The sequence below is a fragment of the Candoia aspera genome, chromosome 6 (genome assembly GCF_035149785.1).
Source record: "Candoia aspera isolate rCanAsp1 chromosome 6, rCanAsp1.hap2, whole genome shotgun sequence".
Lineage (NCBI taxonomy): Eukaryota > Metazoa > Chordata > Lepidosauria > Squamata > Boidae > Candoia > Candoia aspera.
Genome location: NC_086158.1, coordinates 65,549,265 through 65,568,667, shown reverse-complemented (window position 1 = coordinate 65,568,667; position 19,403 = coordinate 65,549,265). Strand labels below are relative to the sequence as shown.

The following is a 19,403-nucleotide window of genomic DNA, read 5'->3' as shown; positions in this document are numbered from 1 at the left end:
ATAAAGCTAGCACTTCACAATCAACCTTATCATACATCAGTGTGGGCAGGGCATCTGACTTGCCACTAAAAAAGAATATGAATAGCAAGCTCAGTGAAATCAAATCTATATGTAACATGGAAGGTATTGCCATAATTGCATGCTCTAAAACAGTGCTTCTCAGTGAGTGGCATGAATATTACCGTCAATACAAAGAAGCACTCTGAATACAACATGACTCACTTCCTCACGCCCATTCACTGGAGAGGAGAGGAGAGGAGAGGAGAGGAAGAAGACAAAGCAACATCTCTAGCATTCTAGTGGCAGTAGAAGCTAGGGCAAGGATTCTCTAATATATTTGCTAGGAAAGATGTCTCACTGCATGACCTCCTTTCAACATTTACTGGAGAGAGCATTGGAGAGAGGGTAGGACTTGATAGTGACAACTGAGAGTGACAAAAAACCAAAAACTTGGCAATGAGAGAGAGAGAGAGAGAAATAGGCAGGGGATTAAAAGTTTCACACACTGTATATGGAAAAAAGCTAAAAATATTTAGAAACATACTACCAATAGGCAGACTGAACAGTTTGGGATAGAGAATTCTCCAAGACTTATGTCCATTCTGATAGGATAACAATTAAGCATAGTTAGCTGAAAAAAAGAATGAAGAATGTGGTCCGAACAGGACCAAGTGATACTTAAGCACTTCAATATACTGTACAGAGATATAGAAGTTTATATATAAAGGAAGAAGTCATTTACATGGGAGGATGACTGGCCTAAATAATGCTTTGATAAATCTCATTACAGTTCTCATGCTTCACATGATAGCTTTAACATTCAAAAGATCTTAAACCAATTACATAGTTTATAAATTTTTCAAAGGCGTTCACTAATATACAGATAACATCCATCTCTTGCTATCACTGTACTAGTTAATCTTGGCAGAAAATGACATAGGCCATATTTTATTAAGAAACATCTTTTACATTTCTTTTTTAGGTTCTAAAATGTTATAAATCTATTTTTTTTCCTCCTGTCAAAAATTAGAGGCCTAGAAAGACCAAGGTCATTTGCAAAGACCTGAGACCAGACATGTCTATTGCAATAACAATACCCAAATGTCAGCTGACCCCAACCTAGATATACAAGGAGAAGGGACCAACTGTCCATTCATCTGGATGCACAGGCAAGGAAAAAAGATCTAAGTTGGAACCTGGGGGCATATATATCACTTCAGATTTATATTTCCTAATTTCTGATTTTATGCTCTAATAATGGCTTTTCTGGTATCTGAAATAAAGCTAGCTTATTAAAGAACTGAATCTTTGGATGTTTGCCTACTAGCCTTTGAGTCTGAGTAATTGTCTGGATGAAGTCTGAGAAGCATTATTTTATTCTTCATATTTAAATCTAACATATTTACCCAAAGGGAAGATTATCTTCCTCTGCCCCAGTGATTACCCATGAATAGGGCTGATGTCATATAACTTTTGTAGAGAATCAACCTCTTTCCTTCTTGCAAACAAATTTTTTAAAAAAGTTCATTACAGACAAGATTGCTCAGATGTAATTGTGGTTCTTTCATCATGGACTTTTCTCCTACAGTCATCTTCAGAATGATCAAGAATAGAGTTACTTTTTGGGAGGTCCAGAAAACATCTTCCCAACAGAAGGTACTGTTGTTTACTCAGTTCCTTCAGTCTCCTCAGAAATGCTTGAAAAGAAAATACAGAATGCCTCAGAGGAAATGGAGGAGGGTCATGTGAATATTCAAATGACCACCCAAAGAACCTCAGTAAGCTTACAGGTAAGCAACTTGTTCTTCATTATTGTGGTCTTGCAAGCCATACTCATTAAGTACTATCAAACTGATTTGATAATATTTAATGAAGATCAAAGGTTGAGATGAAGTCACAATGCCTATGGCTATAGCTTAAGAGTTTATAGACCATAAAGTTGGGTTCCCCATAAGGCTGATGCTGATGTAGGTATTACTCTTATGGAATAGGCCCATACAGCCTCTGGTAAGGAAGCTGTGAAATTGTAAAATCCAGAATGACTTATTTCTGTGAAGAGCTGGTGACCTTTCTTTTTGACATTCATAGCACTCCAGTAACTGCAGTGTTTTTCTAATCAGTGTGTCCTACAAACATAAAAAGACAAAACTAATTGAACATTTAATGAATGCAAAGATGACATGTTCACTGAAGAAGGAAACAAAGACAGCTACAAAATACCCTGACTGAAGTAGAACTAGTTATTAGTTTCAGAAGCAATGTGGCAGCTGGACATTTTTGTTTTTAATGGCACTTACTGTAGGTACTGTAGCTGTTTTAGCTGGCAAGAGATGGTTGTATTTTTTGTATGTTTTGGCAAGGGGGCTTTTGTGGGATAACTTGGATGGGAGAAGGAAGTATGTAGAATGAGAAAATTGTGTTTTACAAGGGACAAACAAGCTACTTGATGTTAAGAGAAGCTATGCAAGAAGGCAGGTCAGTAAGGAGCAGATTAAGGGAAAGGGACATTTTTGAAAGGAAAGTGAGAATAGGAATGGCAGTGGGCAGTTGGGCCCAGAGCTTGAGCCACCCATGGAACTAGTAAAACTGATTTGATGGATAGTCTTCTCTGGATAGTGGCAGAGGTGATGGAGGGTAAAGAGAGATTACTACTGGGAGATGATGAAGCAGTGGTACATGTCACACTCAACTGGGCAGCTGTAGAAAAGATAATGGCCTTGCTGGAGAAGAAGCCAATTCACTTAGGTTTAGTTTGGTTGTTTGTTTGTTTTTTTTGAACAGATAAAATGTGATCTGAATATTGTAGGCATGGACATTAATTCTTTGCTGTTCTCAGGTCACTTTTTGTTTAAACTGCAGGCTGTGATTACACCAGACCTCTATCAGGGTGAAAAACCCATTAAGATGGTCCACCACAGACACCTGATGTATCTGGATGGCTTTCAGAGGTGCTTGGGTATTTTCCTGATGATTTGGCAGGCATTTCCATCTTGTGCCCTGTGGATCTTTGGAATACAAAGACCACCAGATCACTTGATGAATTTGCTTTTGCAAGGCCTCTTCCCTGTCACTGTACTGCTTCCTGGCACAAAGAGAGATGAAAGATGAAGCAAGTAAAAAGGTGCATCAAGTGATTGTGTTGTAAGTAAGTGTGCATTGACTGAGAATTGGTATGTTTGTGCCTCCATATTGGTGTCTCCATGGTGGTCCTAAGAGTAGAGGAGCTTCTCTTCTATTACATCTGTGAGTTGCGAGCCAGCAGCCTTGTCCAGGATGACCCAGAGACTTTTAGGGAAGAATGAAGGGGACAAGACACTCCTAGGCCATCCAAATAAATTTGTAGGTTTCCCTCCAGGTGAAACCTACAAATATGCATATTCATTCTGGTCTGGATACCAGTTGGGTACAGTTAAGTGAAATGAGAGAGGCAAAATCTTGCTGTGCGACTAGGGATTGTGGAAACTAATGAAATGGGTACAATCTTCTGTAGCATGAATTGTGCTGTCTGCAGGCCTGATCCATGCCCCTCTTTAGATTTTTTTAATGTCTTATTTTATTCTTTATAATGCTTTATTTTATATGTACTCACCTCCTGAGTGAGAGTCAGGAGGTGAGGGGGAGGGAATGAGATGCCCCTGGCTGACCAGTGAGAGAGGCCGAACAGGGAGCATTGTGACTGAAGAGTGAATGAATTGGTGATGGCTGGCCCAGACGGCGCCGAGAGCATGAGCTGGTGCGCCGGAGGGCCTGCCACTGCACTGTGAGTAACTGTGTATGTGTGAGGGTGTGTGAGTGGATGGAGGGATCTCTATTTCAAGCTGGGGACTCTGGGGTGCAGGAGTGGGGCCAGGTGGATTTGAAGTCTCTGGGGGTTGCAGGGCGGGTTGTTTTATTGAGGTGGTGACGGGTAGGGGATGTTATGGCGGGAGCCGGAAGGCGGGCCATCTTCGGGGAAAACGCCCCCGGTGTTGGTTACCGGTGGCATGTTCCGGCCCTCTGTGCTCAGACCCAGGCCCTGGTCAGCAGATTAATAGGGGCCCTCATCTCCGGCTGCTGCTACTCAATGCCAGATCTGTTAACAACAAAGCCCCCCTTATATGTGACTTGACCACTGAGGAGGGGGAAGACCTGGCATGTATTACCGAAACATGGCTGGGCCCTGAAGGGGGGGTGCCCCTTTCGGAAATGTGCCCGGCTGGGTTTACGGCATGGCACTAGCTGAGACCCCAGGGCAGGGGAGGAGGGGTGGCAGTTGTCATCTGAGAGTCTCTGGTGGCCTTCAGGGGCCCTGCCCCACAAGTGGCCAGCTGTGAGACCCTGTTCTTCAAGTTGGGTGGCCTCACCATGGACTTAGTTTTCTTGTCAGAGCAGTGGCAATGTGACCTGAGGGGAGAGTTACAGCTATCCCCATTGTCATGGTCGGATCATGCCCCGGTGGCCCTGAGATTCTCTTATGCCGCCCACCTCCACAGGGAGGCTGGACCCATTTGATTGGTCTGCCCCTGGTGACTGATGGACCCAGTAGGGTTTCGGGGGGAGCTGGGGGTTATACCTGATGATCTGCTGCATGGTCCAGCAAAGGTCCTAGCCGCAGACTGGAATAGGGAGGTGGCCGGGGCCTTGGACAGGATCGCGCCTGTGCGACCTCTCTTACCTCATTGTACCCGATGCTCCCCATGGTTTACAGAGGAGCTGAGGTTTCTGAAGAGGATTAAGAGACGTCTAGAGCGCCTCTGGAAGAAGACAAAGACCAAATCTGACCGGACACTGGTTAGAGCCACTATTAAGACCTACCTGGTGGCAATAAGGGCAGCGAAGCATCAATACTTCTCCACCCTTGTTGCGTCTGCAGAATGCCACCCAACAGCCCTGTTTATAATCACGCAATCTCTGTTGGGGAAGGTGGGTGCAGTGACCCACCTACAGGCCGTGTAGAGGAGTTTTCGGAGCATCTGCAAGACAAAATCGCTCAGATCCATTCTACGTTAGATTCCAAGCATGAGGCATGGTCTGTGGAGGTACCCAGGGATCGTACTTACCATGTTATCTGGGAACAGTTTGATTCTGTTGGACCTGAGGAAGTGGACAGGATCCTCTGGACAGTAAATACTACTTGTCATCTAGACCCATGTCCTTTTTGGCTGGTGAAAGCAGCATGGGAAGTGACATGTGGCTGAGTCCAGGAGATGGTCAATACATCCTTGAGGGAGGGGGTGTTTCCAACTGCATCCCCTCCTCAAGAAACCATCGCTAGACCCTACTATACTGGATAATTTTCATCCAGTCTCCCACCTGCCCTTTTTGGGGAAGGTGGTTGAGAAAGTGGTGGCATTACAGCTCCAGAGGGTTCTAGAGGAAATGGATTATCTAGACCCCTTTCAGTCAGGTTTCAGGCCTGGATATGGGACGGAAATGGCATTGGTCGCACTTATGGATGATCTCTGGCGGGACTGGGGTGGGGGTAGTGCATCCATCCTTGCTCTTCTTGACCTCTCAGCGGCTTTCGATACCATTGACCATGGTATCCTTTTGGGTTGGCTCAGGGAGTTGGGGGTGGGTGGTGTGATTCTACACTGGTTCACCTCCTTCCTCCAGGGCGGGTCCCAGTCAGTGTTGATAGGGGAGGAGAGATTGGGCCCACGGCCCCTCCTTTGTGGGGTGCCGCAGGGCTGAGTACTCTCTCCTCTCCTTTTTAATATCTACATGAAACTGCTGGGTAAGATCATCCATCACCATGGGATGAGGTATCATCAGTATGCTGACAATACTCAATTGTATATCTCCATCCCAGCTGTAAGTGATGCCGTAGCTGCCCTTTCCAGGTGCCTGGGGGCTGTAGGAGCCTGGATGGGGAACAATAGGCTTCAGCTGAACTCTGGTAAGATGGAGTGGCTGTGGGTTAAGGGCTCTTCCATATCCAGGACTTCATCATTGCTGGTTCTGGATGGGTTTGTACTGCCCTAGACAGACCCGGTCCGTAACTTGGGGCTCCTCGTGGACTCACGGCTCCTGCTCAAAGAGGTGGCAGCCATGTCCAGAAGGGCCTTTGCACAGCTTCATGTTGTGCACCAGTTACGCCCTTTCCTGGATCGGGAGGCCCTTTGAACAGTCACTCATGCCCTTGTTATCTTCCATATTGACTACTGCAATGAGCCCTACATGGGGCTACCCTTGAAGAGTATCCAGAAGCTTCAGCTGGCCCAGAATGCAGCTGTGCAGGCTATTTTTAGTGCCCCTAGAAGGGCGCACATAACACCTTTGCTACGCGAGCTGCATTGGATACCAGTCTGCTTCCGGGTCCAATTCAAGGTGTTGGTTATCACCTATAAAGCCCTACATGGCATGGGACCAGGTTACCTAAGGGACCTCCTCTTCCCCGTTTTATCAGCCCTCCCCACTCGATCATGCAGAGAGGGCATGCTACGGACCCTGTCGATAAAATAATTCCATCTGGCAGGGTCCAGGAGGTGGGCCTTCTCTGCAGTAGTGCCCGCCCTCTGGAACATCTTGCCCCTGGAGGTGAGATTAGCCCCATTGCTCCTAGCCTTCCGGAGGAAATTGAAGACCTGGCTCTGCCACCAGGCTTGGGGCAGGGAGGAGAATAGTCATACTTGGGGCTGGCTAGTACCTTGAAGTGCCCCTCCTATACAATGACAGAATGAGGCCATAGCCATCTGGATTTTATTATATTTGGTAGCTCTGTGAAATTGTTTTATAGTATGTTTTATATTGAAATTTTATTATATATTTATTGTTTTATATTGTAAACCGCCCAGAGTTTCTCCGCTCCGGGGAGATGGGCAGTGGCAAATTTGATAGATAGATAGATAGATAGATAGATAGATAGATAGATAGATAGATAGACAGACAGACAGACAGACAGACAGACAGACAGACAGACGTATTCTAATTATCTTAAAATTGTACTCAGTCTTGGTCACTGGACATAATCATAAAAGTAAGCTAACTAACACTTACATGACACTACTGGGTAAGATCATCTATCAATTTGGGGTGAAGTGTTTGTGAAAGGTGAACTGCCCTGAAACAGAAAAATGTTACATGAGACTGTCAAGGTCAGATTTTTTCTCTGTAGTGGTCTATCAGCTTGGGTATGTAGGCAGTTGCAGAGAAAAGAAAAAGTTTAAATTCTTGGAATTCCTTGCAAACTGGCATGTAAGTTTCAAAATAAAGAAGTATACAGAATACAGTATAAAGAAGCCAGAGCAGGTAGATAGAAAAAATAAAGAGTTTTCTTCTAAGTTTGGTAGGAGGTGTTGCTGAGTGAGAGCTGATCAGATATGGAGCAGAGGAGGCAACAGCTGGAGAACAAGGAGCCAGAAAATCCATGGCCAGGGAGAGAAACCAGAAAGGAGCATGAGGCGACTGAAGCCAAAGAAAGAATCTGTAAAAAGATCTAGCAGAAAGGAAAACCCAGCTCTGGACTGTAGATGGCGGAAAGCAAACTCCAAGTGGTCCAAGTCCTGGATAACTGGGCAAGAGTATGTTAAGGAGAAAAGTTATTAGCTTCCTAAGTCAGTGCTGAAGATAAGTGAGGAGGCAGGAACTAGCAGCTAAGTGTTTGTCTTATAAAGTGAGTAGAAATTTAAGTCATTTAGTTAAGATCAGGTAGTATACTATAGTTAGATTTATTAGTGAATATTACATATTACACTTATTCACTATAGGTAGATATATAAACACATTGACTAAAAGTAAATACACTTTGCACTAAACTTGAATAGCTTGAATAGCAATAAACAGTGTTGTACAGTATATACTTGTTAACTGCATAGGCATGTCTGCCTTCATTTCTATTCATTCCCACCCTCTGAAAGGGTAGTCAGTATGTCGGTGACACTGAATAGGCTGGACTGTTCATGCGGTGTGTCAGAGGCTCGTCCCAGAAGCCATAAAATGTTTCTGGTTCTTCTCCTCTGTCATGAAATGTACAGGAGGGAGGGGGGAAGATGGATTGCTGCTTGGGAACAGAGACATTGCCAGCAGACACAGCAAAGATGGGACTGAAATGCTTTGGCAATCTCCTTATCTACAATTGATACCAACCCAAGGAATGCAGCCTGGGAACTGAGTTGTAAAACTGAAAGCAGTTGTAAAGATTCAATTTCAAAAGAAAGGCAGGAAAATGTGTTAAGTTTAAGGGAGGGATACAGGGAATCTGATTCACTTGTGTCTTTGAATGGAAAGAGACTGTATCTTAATAAAATTTCCTTCCTAAAACCTAAATGACTTATAGCGAGGATTATTGCTATTGAGATATCTGACCCCACATTCCTCACACTGTGGAAGTCTTGAATGGTGTTCTGAAGTTTAAAAGGATTGGAGAAGCAAATTCAGATTAAACCCTATCAAGATAGACATTGTTCATACACAAATATCTACATTATCTGAAATCATCTTGATGTTTGCTCAACACAGGGCTGCACTTCCAAGTGGACTGGTTTGTCCCTGGGGTTCTCCTGGATTCACAGTTTCTGCTGTATACCACCCACAGCTGGTTTACCAATTGGACAACTACTACATGTTCTATGTGGGGTTGCCTTGAAGGTGACTTGGAGGCTGCAATTGGTACTGAAAAGTAGTGGCCAAATTCTTAGTCAGAGAAACCTGATATACTATAGTCACAACCATATTATGGTTCCTTAAATCAAATCATGTTTTAACTATAAAAAAGAAACACAGAGTAGCAGTAAAAATTTAGCTACTCCCACTAGACCATAACTTAACTAATTGCTCACAAGTTCTTTTGCTAACAATGTAAATTCAATAGAAGATAATATATGTAGCTCAGGGTTGAACTATGGAGTCCCTTGTGCTCTCTGAGCTTGGCTGTTTGCTTGCACACATTTCATTACCCAACTAGGTAACATCATCAGTGTTAGTAAGTGTGGGCTTTGCTCCCTGTTATACAGTAGTGTGCCCTGCCAATGTTGGTGGGGCTGTGGTTTTCTTCTTGGTAGTTCCTTGATTCAGCAGTTCATGGAGCGAGAATTGCCAGATGTACAAGCTGGGTTTAGAAAAGGCAGAGGAACTAGAGACCAAATTGCCAATATCCGCTAGATAATGGAAAAAGCCAGGGAGTTTCAGAAAAACATCTATTTCTGTTTTATTGACTATTCTAAAGCCTTTGACTGTGTGGACCATAACAAATTGTGGCAAGTTCTTAGTGGTATGGGGATACCAAGTCATCTTGTATGCCTCCTGAAGAATCTGTATAACGACCAAGTAGCAACAGTAAGAACAGACCACGGAACAACAGACTGGTTTAAGATTGGGAAAGGAGTACGGCAGGGCTGTATACTCTCACCCTACCTATTCAACTTGTATGCAGAACACATCATGCGACAAGCTGGCCTTGAGGAATCCAAGGCTGGAGTTAAAATCTCTGGAAGAAACATTAACAATCTCAGATATGCAGATGATACCACTTTGATGGCTGAAAGTGAAGAGGAACTGAGGAGCCTTATGATGAAGGTGAAAGAAGAAAGTGCAAAAGCTGGCTTGCAGCTAAACCTCAAAAAAACCAAGATTATGGCAACCAGCTTGATTGATAACTGGCAAATAGAGGGAGAAAATGTAGAAGCAGTGAAAGACTTTGTATTCCTAGGTGCAAAGATTACTGCAGATGCTGACTGCAGTCAGGAAATCAGAAGACGCTTAATCCTTGGGAGAAGAGCAATGACAAATCTCGATAAAATAGTTAAGAGCAGAGACATCACACTGACAACAAAGGCCCGCATAGTTAAAGCAATGGTGTTCCCTGTAGTAACATATGGCTGCGAGAGCTGGACCATAAGGAAGGCTGAGCGAAGGAAGATCGATGCTTTTGAACTGTGGTGTTGGAGGAAAATTCTGAGAGTGCCTTGGACTGCAAGAAGATCCAACCAGTCCATCCTCCAGGAAATAAAGCCAGACTGCTCACTTGAGGGAATGATATTAAAGGCAAAACTGAAATACTTTGGCCACATAATGAGAAGACAGGACACCCTGGAGAAGATGCTGATGCTAGGGAGAGTGGAAGGCAAAAGGAAGAGGGGTCGACCAAGGGCAAGATGGATGGATGATATTCTAGAGGTGACGGACTCGTCCCTGGGGGAGCTGGGGATGTTGACGACCGACAGGAAGCTCTGGCGTGGGCTGGTCCATGAAGTCACGAAGAGTCGGAAGCGACTAAACGAATAAACAACAACAACAACAAGTTCCTTGATTAGGGTATTGTTTTCTGCTTGATTATTTGTCTGGTGTTAATCCCTGCTTATTTGGGTGTTGGCTGCTGGAGAGGATGTGTTCTGGTCTTTTTGTTTCATTCTTAGCTTTTTATTGTCTCTTTAGAATGGTGTGTAAATGTGGTTTATCTGTATGTGTCTATTGATGGATGATTTGTCTGAGTGCCAAGCTTCCAGGAATTCCCTAGCGGTTTTGGATTTAGCTTGGTCTAGGATGCTCACAGTTTCCCAGTTGAAACTATGGTTGAGTCTGTCTGTGTCACATCTGCAAGCAAAGAACCAAGCTCAAAGAGCACCAAGGACTTCACAATGTAAATTAACTATTTACAGGGTTTTATCCTGTAAGAGATATTAAAAATAAAATTAACTCAGAATGTCCAAGTTATCAGTTAAATAGGAGATCTAGCAGAGGTTTTTTGAGATCTTTATAAAATTTGCAAAATAGCAAGACATGGTCCAAAGATTCAACAGACACTGAACCACACAGAAAAAAACCTTTTGTAAAAGGGATCTTCATAAACCTGCCCTCAAGGACTGCTGATGAAATCACAGCAATGTCTTCAACATTTACAGATAGTTCACTGGCCTAAATGCCTTCCTAGTTTGAAGGAATATATATGATTTCTTACTATTGTCCTGAAAGATAATGCACTACAGAACGTTTACATCTCTAAATTGAAGTTCTTTCTTTTAAGTATTAACATAGCCTGCTCCAGGCCTAGGAATGCCCCAGGGAAAAATCTATAATGGTGCTGCTTTTCTTCAATTTTCTATCTCTGGGTGGAATGAAAACTGCTACCAACATAAGTGAAACCAAACCCTGATTCCAAAATGTTAGTTTAGTCAATATCTAAAGATGTTTATCCACATCCTGGCCTCTATTGTAGTAAGTCCTGCTTCTTTCAAAGTGCTATGTTGACACGCAGTGTGACAACTGGTATGTTGTCACTAGGGCTTAAGTGAGCCCAATTAAGAATAATTGCCAATACCTTGACTTCAAGAGTTTCAATGCTCCTGAAATATATCCTACTCATACAGCATCAAAGAAGTAATCATTGTTGAAGATCTCTGGGCATTCAAAATGGATAGACCAATGTGGGAATTTTGTTTTCCAAGGACTGGATTATAAACCAGGTACTTAAAACAGTTCATCCGCTCAATAAAGTGTCTGTCCAGAATCCAGTGTAACTTTTGGGGGCCTTTTGTGAAACGTATAACTTTAGTTTTTTCCAAGTAATTTGTAATGAGTGGTTTTCATTTAAAAAAAAAGGGGGGTCAACAACTTCATAGCTCTCTTTAGGCTTATTAGAGTCAAAGATAAGATGACTACATTATCTGCATAAAGCAGGGATGTTATTGGTCTACTGGCTGCTTTTGGAGAATGATATTCCTCTTTATTTAGTTGCCCCACAATTGCATAAATTGTGGAAAATAAAAGTGGAACAAGGATGCAGCCTTCTTTAATTTCCTTTTCTGTGGGCACTAAATCAGAACTGAGGTCTGCAGCGTTGCATCTTACCTTCAAGTTTGCATTAATACATAAAAGTTGTATGAGAATAAGCAATAAGAGGTTTTTAATTTGCACCATAATATCTGTCTAGATATTGGGCCAATGACCTGCTTGAAAGCAAAAGATATAGCATATAAAGTTGTTCGGAGAGCATGGATATGTTTTTCAATTAGATGGTATATCACCCAACCTTGATCCAAAGTAGAACAGCTTGTTCTGAAGTCTGCCTGTCAGGAGCTAAAAGATTCTCCTTTCTAACTATTCTGCAAATTTCCAATGCAAGTGCCTGGTATAGATTTTGCTGATTGTTTTAAGGAGGCTCACTGGGTGGTAACTGACTGGATCTTCTTTTGTATACTTTTAAAAATTAGGATAATTATGGTTACATTCCATTTATTAGAAACTATGAACGTAAGAAAAAAGACAACAAGCCCTACTAATAAAGTGACCAAAGAACCTCCTGGCTAAGTAAGGTTGGGACTGCCCCATTCTTGGATGGAAGAATTCCAGAACTGTTCGCTAGACTGTAAAATTAAAAAAAAAAAAAAAAGATCCAAGAGGAAGATAATAATAAATCACTTGTTTCCAAGTAAACTACATCAACAAGTAATCAAGCTCAATAGTGTTTTTACCTTTACCTAATGATTTTAATTATCTATACAAGTATGCACATTGTGAATTTCTAAGTGTTTACTGCAAATTAACTTTCCCCTCATTGATCGGTATTGCTGTGACAACTGTCAGTCAGGACTTAACAACTACTGACTAATTCAATGAGAAGAAAAACAAGGGGAAAACTAGAAGTTAGAAAGATAGATAGATAGATAGATAGATAGATAGATAGATAGATAGATAGTTAGATATTATCAGGGGGTGGATAGATTGCTAAAATTGGACCTATGAAGAGGATCATCAATTTCCAAAGGTTTCTTATCCATTCACAAAAAAGGATATACACATAGCACTGAAAATATAAACAAATATTTAATCATGTTAAAAGCATTGTAATTTGGCTTTGACTCATTCATCGATAGAAATTACACACTAGGGGACAGAAATCTAAACAAGTATTGCAGCATAAACTATGACGAACGTTCAGCTTATTTTCAGCACTATACAGATTGTAACAGTATTTCTACACATGGTTGAAGTTTTTCCTAAACTATATTACTGTAAAATAAAGCAACCCAATGTAGTACATAACATCCCAGGGAAGAAATGCCATACAAAATCAAATAAAACAAATCCATGTACATGATTAGGGTTAGTAACATTACATTATTATCAATATTAATATATAATTATTAAACAGAATTTCAAAAGTGGATTTTTTATGTATCTGTTGATGAATATTGAACATATTATGTTATGGTAAAGCTTAAGAAATGTCACAGACCAGGGACCCAAACTGTTAATCCATCTATTCAGTTCTATACAAGCAATTGGTTTTTGTATGTAATGAAATAATATATTCCTAACTGCTAGAAAACCGGCACCCATAAACTGTGTATTCCTAAGTGAAGCACACCACTCCATCTTAAAAACAAGTACTCAAAAGGTACATCAAGTAGATGTAATAGTTTGACTGTTGGTATGGACAATGTGTCACAGGAAGCAGTCCCTTCTTGTAAACCATCAAATCACTTTCATTTTATGCAAAACTAGAAATAATTAGGCTAATTTAATCTCTTTGATTTTCTTTTCAGTTCATTGGGTTAACAGCATTTTTAATCATTTCCTTACTAAATTTGGACAGCCATCATTATATCTAGTCAGTACTTTTAGAATGTCCCTCTAAGAAAAAATTCAACACAAAAATAACTCATGCAAGTTGGTAATTAAGTGTTCCCCATTCTCCACTCTTTGCACATGTACCACTGGTACCTGTAATAGGAACTATCAACCAGATTGGCATAGCATTAGGCAGAATGAGAGGATCACATCAGCTCATAGACCCAACAAGAAAGGGAGTTTCAGTGAAGTGCTGGGATTTCAAAAATCTGCACTCTATGGTCTGTTCTGCACTATTCTGCAGTAGCCTCATTTTGTACTAGCTGAAGCTTTTGGGTGATTTTTAATGGTAATCCCTCAAAAAAGTGCTCAAATGGAGCAGATATAAATAAAGCAAAGCAAAGCAAAGCAAAACAAAACAAAGCAATAAATAATGCAAAGAATTACTGTAATTCAGGCAGGTGATTACCAGAGCATGATGAGAATTGGCAACCATCTAAAACAGTAATAGCTGTAGCTGGCAAAACTGATAACTGCTCATTCCTTCTAACTACTTAAAGTCATGTAGCCATCAAATGACAATACTAAAATAATCATTCATTTCTTATATCACAGAAGGGGCAACCCTGTCTTGAAAGACAACACACCCAGATATAATAGATCTTATATAAAAATGCTTTTAAACTCAAGATTTCTGAACATTCAGCATTAATTATATGTTTAGAAAACATTAGCTCTCTTAACATATTTTGAAGGTTGCCAAAAGCAGTATTCCTTATTCCTTCTCTAATGAATTAATGTTAAGACTTCAGACACAGGAATACAACTCTTTAGTTTTGAGAGCAAGTAGCATTTAACAAGGGTCATGAGAATAAAGTTGTAATTGGATTTGCAAAAACCTTCAACAGATCGCCCAAACACCTGAAAGAGCTGGAACTAGAATTAAATTTAGAAAATGAAAATGTGGAAAAGAATCTTGGAGTATACTATCTGTTAAGACAAAACATTCAGAACAATTATATAGAGGACTTCATCTAACAGTATATTGGCAGAGACTGCTTCTTTTAATGACGATGATGATATATGGTTTGGTTTATTGGATCAACCAGATAAACATTTTGAAGTATAGTGACTACAATCAACCAGTGGAAAAAAAACCCAGAGAAAGTAAATTACATCCTAGAACTTATATCCCTGATGAGTACAGTGCTTAAGCCAGCTGATGCTAATTAGATTTGCAAGCATTGCATTTATCAAATTCATGTAGAAAGAAAGCAGAATCTAACCTGCATGGTGTATGTACTGTAATAACTACTGAGGCTACTTCATCACAAGATTAATTATTATTCCACCTTAATATCTCAGCAGGTGGCAGCATCTAGCTGATCTCATCTAGGCTTGGAAGATAGGCAGGATCCGGTCTTCTTAGCACTTGAATGGGAGACCATAAAGATACTAACAGGACTCTAGCCAAACTTGAAAGTAAAAAAATGGAATACCATAAAAGAATATCAAAAATACCAGTTGGACCCTGGAAGCTGAATACTTCCTGGAGGGAAGGAATGACAAATTAGTATTGCCTTGTCCACCTCCCCCATTACATGATTGTTTCCAAGTAGTCACTAGGAACCTTGACTTCTTATAATAATACATTATAAAGCACAGGCTATTAACTATACTACACTACACTAATCTCACGAGTTTTATGAGTTGTAATCCAAAGCCATCTTCAAGGCTATCTACCTGGACAATTCCCTTCTTCCATATCCTCAATTATTATTATTATATTATAATCATTTCAATTATCACTGAAATCCTTACACTATTCAATCAGAATGCCACTTTCCAATCCTTTCTTTAAAAAAATTAGTAAAAATATTGATGATTTTCTGAAACATAGATCACTATTTTTTTTTAAAGTGCTCACTTCATTTCAAAATGGAAACTTTCAGGTTATATCATTTCATAGAAGCATCCGAGAACAAATGACAGTATTTTCAAAATAGCAAATTCTTTTCACAGAAACTTAGAACTATTTCTATTCCTGGAGAACTGATTAGCAAATAATGCGCAGTTAAGAGGCATTGTTAATGGCATTTGGAGGGGAAAAAGCATGTTATATTACTCATTCTACTTGAGCCGACAAAGAATTGAAAAGACCTCCTGTCAAGTCCCAGAACTGCTTTTCATTATTAATAAAGACAAAATACATTCTGGACAGTCACACTCTTTTCCAAAGAACCATGGAAACATAATTCAGAATGGAAACTGTAATGTGCGCTACTGTACCAGGTAACATGCACACATCTCACAGATTTTACTCTGTGTGCATCTCCTTCTTGAAAACAAAATTAGCTCTTTCAATATATATATATATATATATATATATATATATATATTGCAATGAACTGTCTGAACTCCCCCTCAAAGCAAACAAGAAATAATGAATAATATATATTGTTACTTTCTTCATAAATTGATGTAGGATGACCATGAGTATGAAAAGCTTTCTTAGTTATTTGCATTTTGAACTTGGCAGGGATGTCAGCAAAACAAGACTGCCTTACGTCTAGTCCACATCAAATTGCAAACAGTACATTAACATTGATAGTTACATGCAAATAAATTTCAACAATTTTAATAGGATTGGAGGATTAGATCATGCAAAGAAGCTACTTTAAAATAAACTACAATGCATAAATTTACAGCTGATACTTTGTGTAAATCATATGTACTAAGTTTCCAAAAAAGCCATTTTTAAAGAGAAGCCTGTCAATAGCAACGGAATATACAATTTAAAGAGCCATACCTTAATTTTTATTAAGATCTATGGCCATAAAAATTAATATCAGAGAAAATTCTATTTCAAAAGATCTTTTCTGCCGGGAGATAATACTGGCAGAATACAGGTGTAGCTGAATTCTAGGGCAGATTTTTTTTAAAAAAAAAAGCTCTTTACTGAAGCTTCTCTATTGCAGAAATGATTTGAAGTTACAGATTTAAATACTTAATAAAAACAGAAAATGGGAAGCTGCTTAGACCTGTATGTAAGGAATGGCTTAAGGAACATTATTCTACAATCACACACTTAGACTAGCATGAGTATTTCTATTGCTCAAATTCATACAGAAGATATAGGACCTTAATAGATACTTCAGAGTAACCACTTTTTGGAGTCTACGTGCAAAAGAATACTTCGATTAAAAATGCTGATTGGGAACACAGGGTTCATCTATGGCCAAAAGATAGATACAAAGTTTGGTAGCACTTTTGAGATGAACCAAATTCATTAGTTCTAGTGCATCTGATGAAGTGAGCTGCTGATGGTTGGGAAGTACAATTCATAGTAATCTAATTTGAACCTCAGTATAATATGGACAAATGAGAGGAGAAAAATAGTACAGTAGAATCTCGGTTAACCGGAATTCAAGCAACTGGCACTCTCAAGCAACTGGCAAAAAAATGAAGAAATAATACATTAAATAAAAATTTAAATAAAATCAATTTTTAGTGGAAAGATAACTTTAAACTTGGCGTGCCACGCTGTGCCAACCCGACCCCCCCAGCAGGAAGGCAAGTCCAAACCCAGCGCTCCGTGCCACGCCACACCAATCCGATCCCCTTCCAGCAGAAAGGCAAGTCCAAACCCACCTTTTTAAAGGTATCTAAACCCACCCCTCCACTACAAAGGGACCGGATCGGCACAGCACAGTGCGCCAAGCCCAAACCCACCCCTCTGCCAGAAAGGGATCGGCCGATCCCTCTCTAGCAGAAAGGCAAGTCCAAACTTGACATACCTATTTTTAATAGTAACCCTCAAGCAACTGGAAAGTACATTTATCCAGCATCTACCAATCCCCATGGGTGCTGGTTAACTGAGATTCTAGTAAAGGTAAAGGTAAAGGTTTCCCTTGACATTAAGTCCAGTCGTGTCCGACTCTAGGGGGCGGTGCTCATCTCCGTTTCAAAGCCGAAGAGCCGGCGTTTGTCCGTAGACACTTGCGTGGTCATGTGGCCAGCATGACTACACGGAACGCCGTTACCTGCCCGCCGAAGCGGTACCTATTAATCTACTCGCATTTGCATGTTTTCGAACTGCTAGGTTGGCAGGAGCTGGAACTAGCAACGGGAGCTCACCCCATCACGCGGAGAAATCATTTCTATTAAACTGATGAGTCGCAAAGCTTTTTCATGTATGGAGTAACAAAAGAGTTACTCCAAAAGATTTTTCAAGGAGCTTTTCTATTTCTGTTGGAATTATTATAAAAGGAAGAATATTTAACAAATATTATAGATTGTAATTATGACATGAACCTCATTAAATCAAGCAGTAGGCAATCCACTTCTGTGGACTGATCTGCTAGCAAGGAGAAAGCGTTCTCTTCCTCAAGCTAGCCTAAGCAGTTAGCTAACAATGGTTTCAGTAATTCCAAGTACCAGGTTTGAAACAAGGGGCAGCAGAGCAAAATCAGTGATACTCTCTCTATTGCCATGTCTGAACAAGGTCACTGGAGATCTTCGAGTAGAGTACTATTAAACATCCCCTTTTTAACTATGGATGGCAGAATATTTAGTCTGGTGATAAAAAAGCTTTCCTGTGTGAGATAGAGAGAATATTGATGATGTAATTGGATAAAGTGAAAGGTTTACATGCATGTAATAAAAAACTGATTTCTAAGGAAATTCATTGATTTTCTTTGGACTTACTTATTCTGCATCATGTTCATTATAACCCAGTCAGAAGGATAGACATTCTTCCCAATAAGATTTTTGAACATGATGAATGTTTCCATAAGGAAGTCCTAAAATAAAAAGTAAAACATATGACTGCTATTTTACATAAAGAATAGGAACAATGGAAGAGAAAGCTCATGACATTTACAATTAAATTAAAAAACTGTGAACAAATAAATACATCTAATTACCTCTAATCAACACTATATCATGTAGCAATTTCTGCTTTAATGGTACCCCCAAGAATCATATCATAATACATTTTTATTAGTAATGACAACTCAGAGTAAAGCCAATTTGTAACAAAACTGATACTCAGGAATAAATAACCTCAACATGTCTCAGACTACAGTTCCAAAATTCCAAATCCCTCACTACTGTGAGGTACTGTTATTTACTGTTATTTTATTGCAGATTGGGTTTTACCTCAGTTGTTACTATACTTTTTATGTATTGGTGTTTTTTGTTTATTTTGGATTGGGTTTTCATATGTTGTCAGCCACCCAGAGTTACTATGCCTAGATGGAAAAGCCATATAAATCAAATTAATAAATAAATAATAAATACATTCCAGTAATCCCAGTTAGCATAGTCAATGATTGGGGATTGAAAGATTCAGTTTAAAACATCTGGAGAGCATGTGCAATCAAGAATGTTTTGTTATATTACAAACTGATTTGTTTTAATTTGGCACAGGATTTTAATGGCACAGTACGGTAACTGTTCAAAAGCTTCTCCATTCAGAAAAATAAAATAAACATTGATTTTCAACCAGATTCCCAAATTCAAAGAGTAGCTACAATATGCAGTAATTCTTGGCAAGTATCAGTGAAAATGAGTATTTTGACATGAATAGAATTACCTTGCATACTTAAAATTTGTTAAGTGGCTGTTGTTAACATATGTTGCTAACATTACATAATGGAAATATTTCATTGTAAGAACACACCTAACATGTTCAGTAATCTCCACTTATTTTAAGTAATCAAACTAAATACATTAGTTTTATTGCTTTCTATATCATGGTGAAGCTTGACAATTTTTCCAACAACCCTAATACTTTGCTAATTTAGCATGCTGTCTCTCTTCCAATTAGATGGGTGCTTCCTTTTCTAATAAAATGCTTGATGTCCTTGCTTCATAACTTAATAATTGTATAGCCATAATTTCAACAGGATTTA

At 39.8% G+C, this 19,403-nt stretch overlaps 1 protein-coding gene across 4 annotated transcripts in view; it reads right to left on the bottom strand.

The window, feature by feature from the left end:
• DOCK1 (dedicator of cytokinesis 1) overlaps positions 1-19,403 on the bottom strand; it is a 489,239-nt gene that overhangs the window by 188,382 nt on the left and 281,454 nt on the right. For all 4 annotated transcript variants that reach the window (XM_063307343.1, XM_063307344.1, XM_063307341.1 and 1 more), the window contains exon 29: positions 18,196-18,290. In XM_063307343.1, coding sequence (XP_063163413.1) covers positions 18,196-18,290 — 95 coding nt within the window. The remainder of the gene's footprint in view (positions 1-18,195; positions 18,291-19,403) is intronic.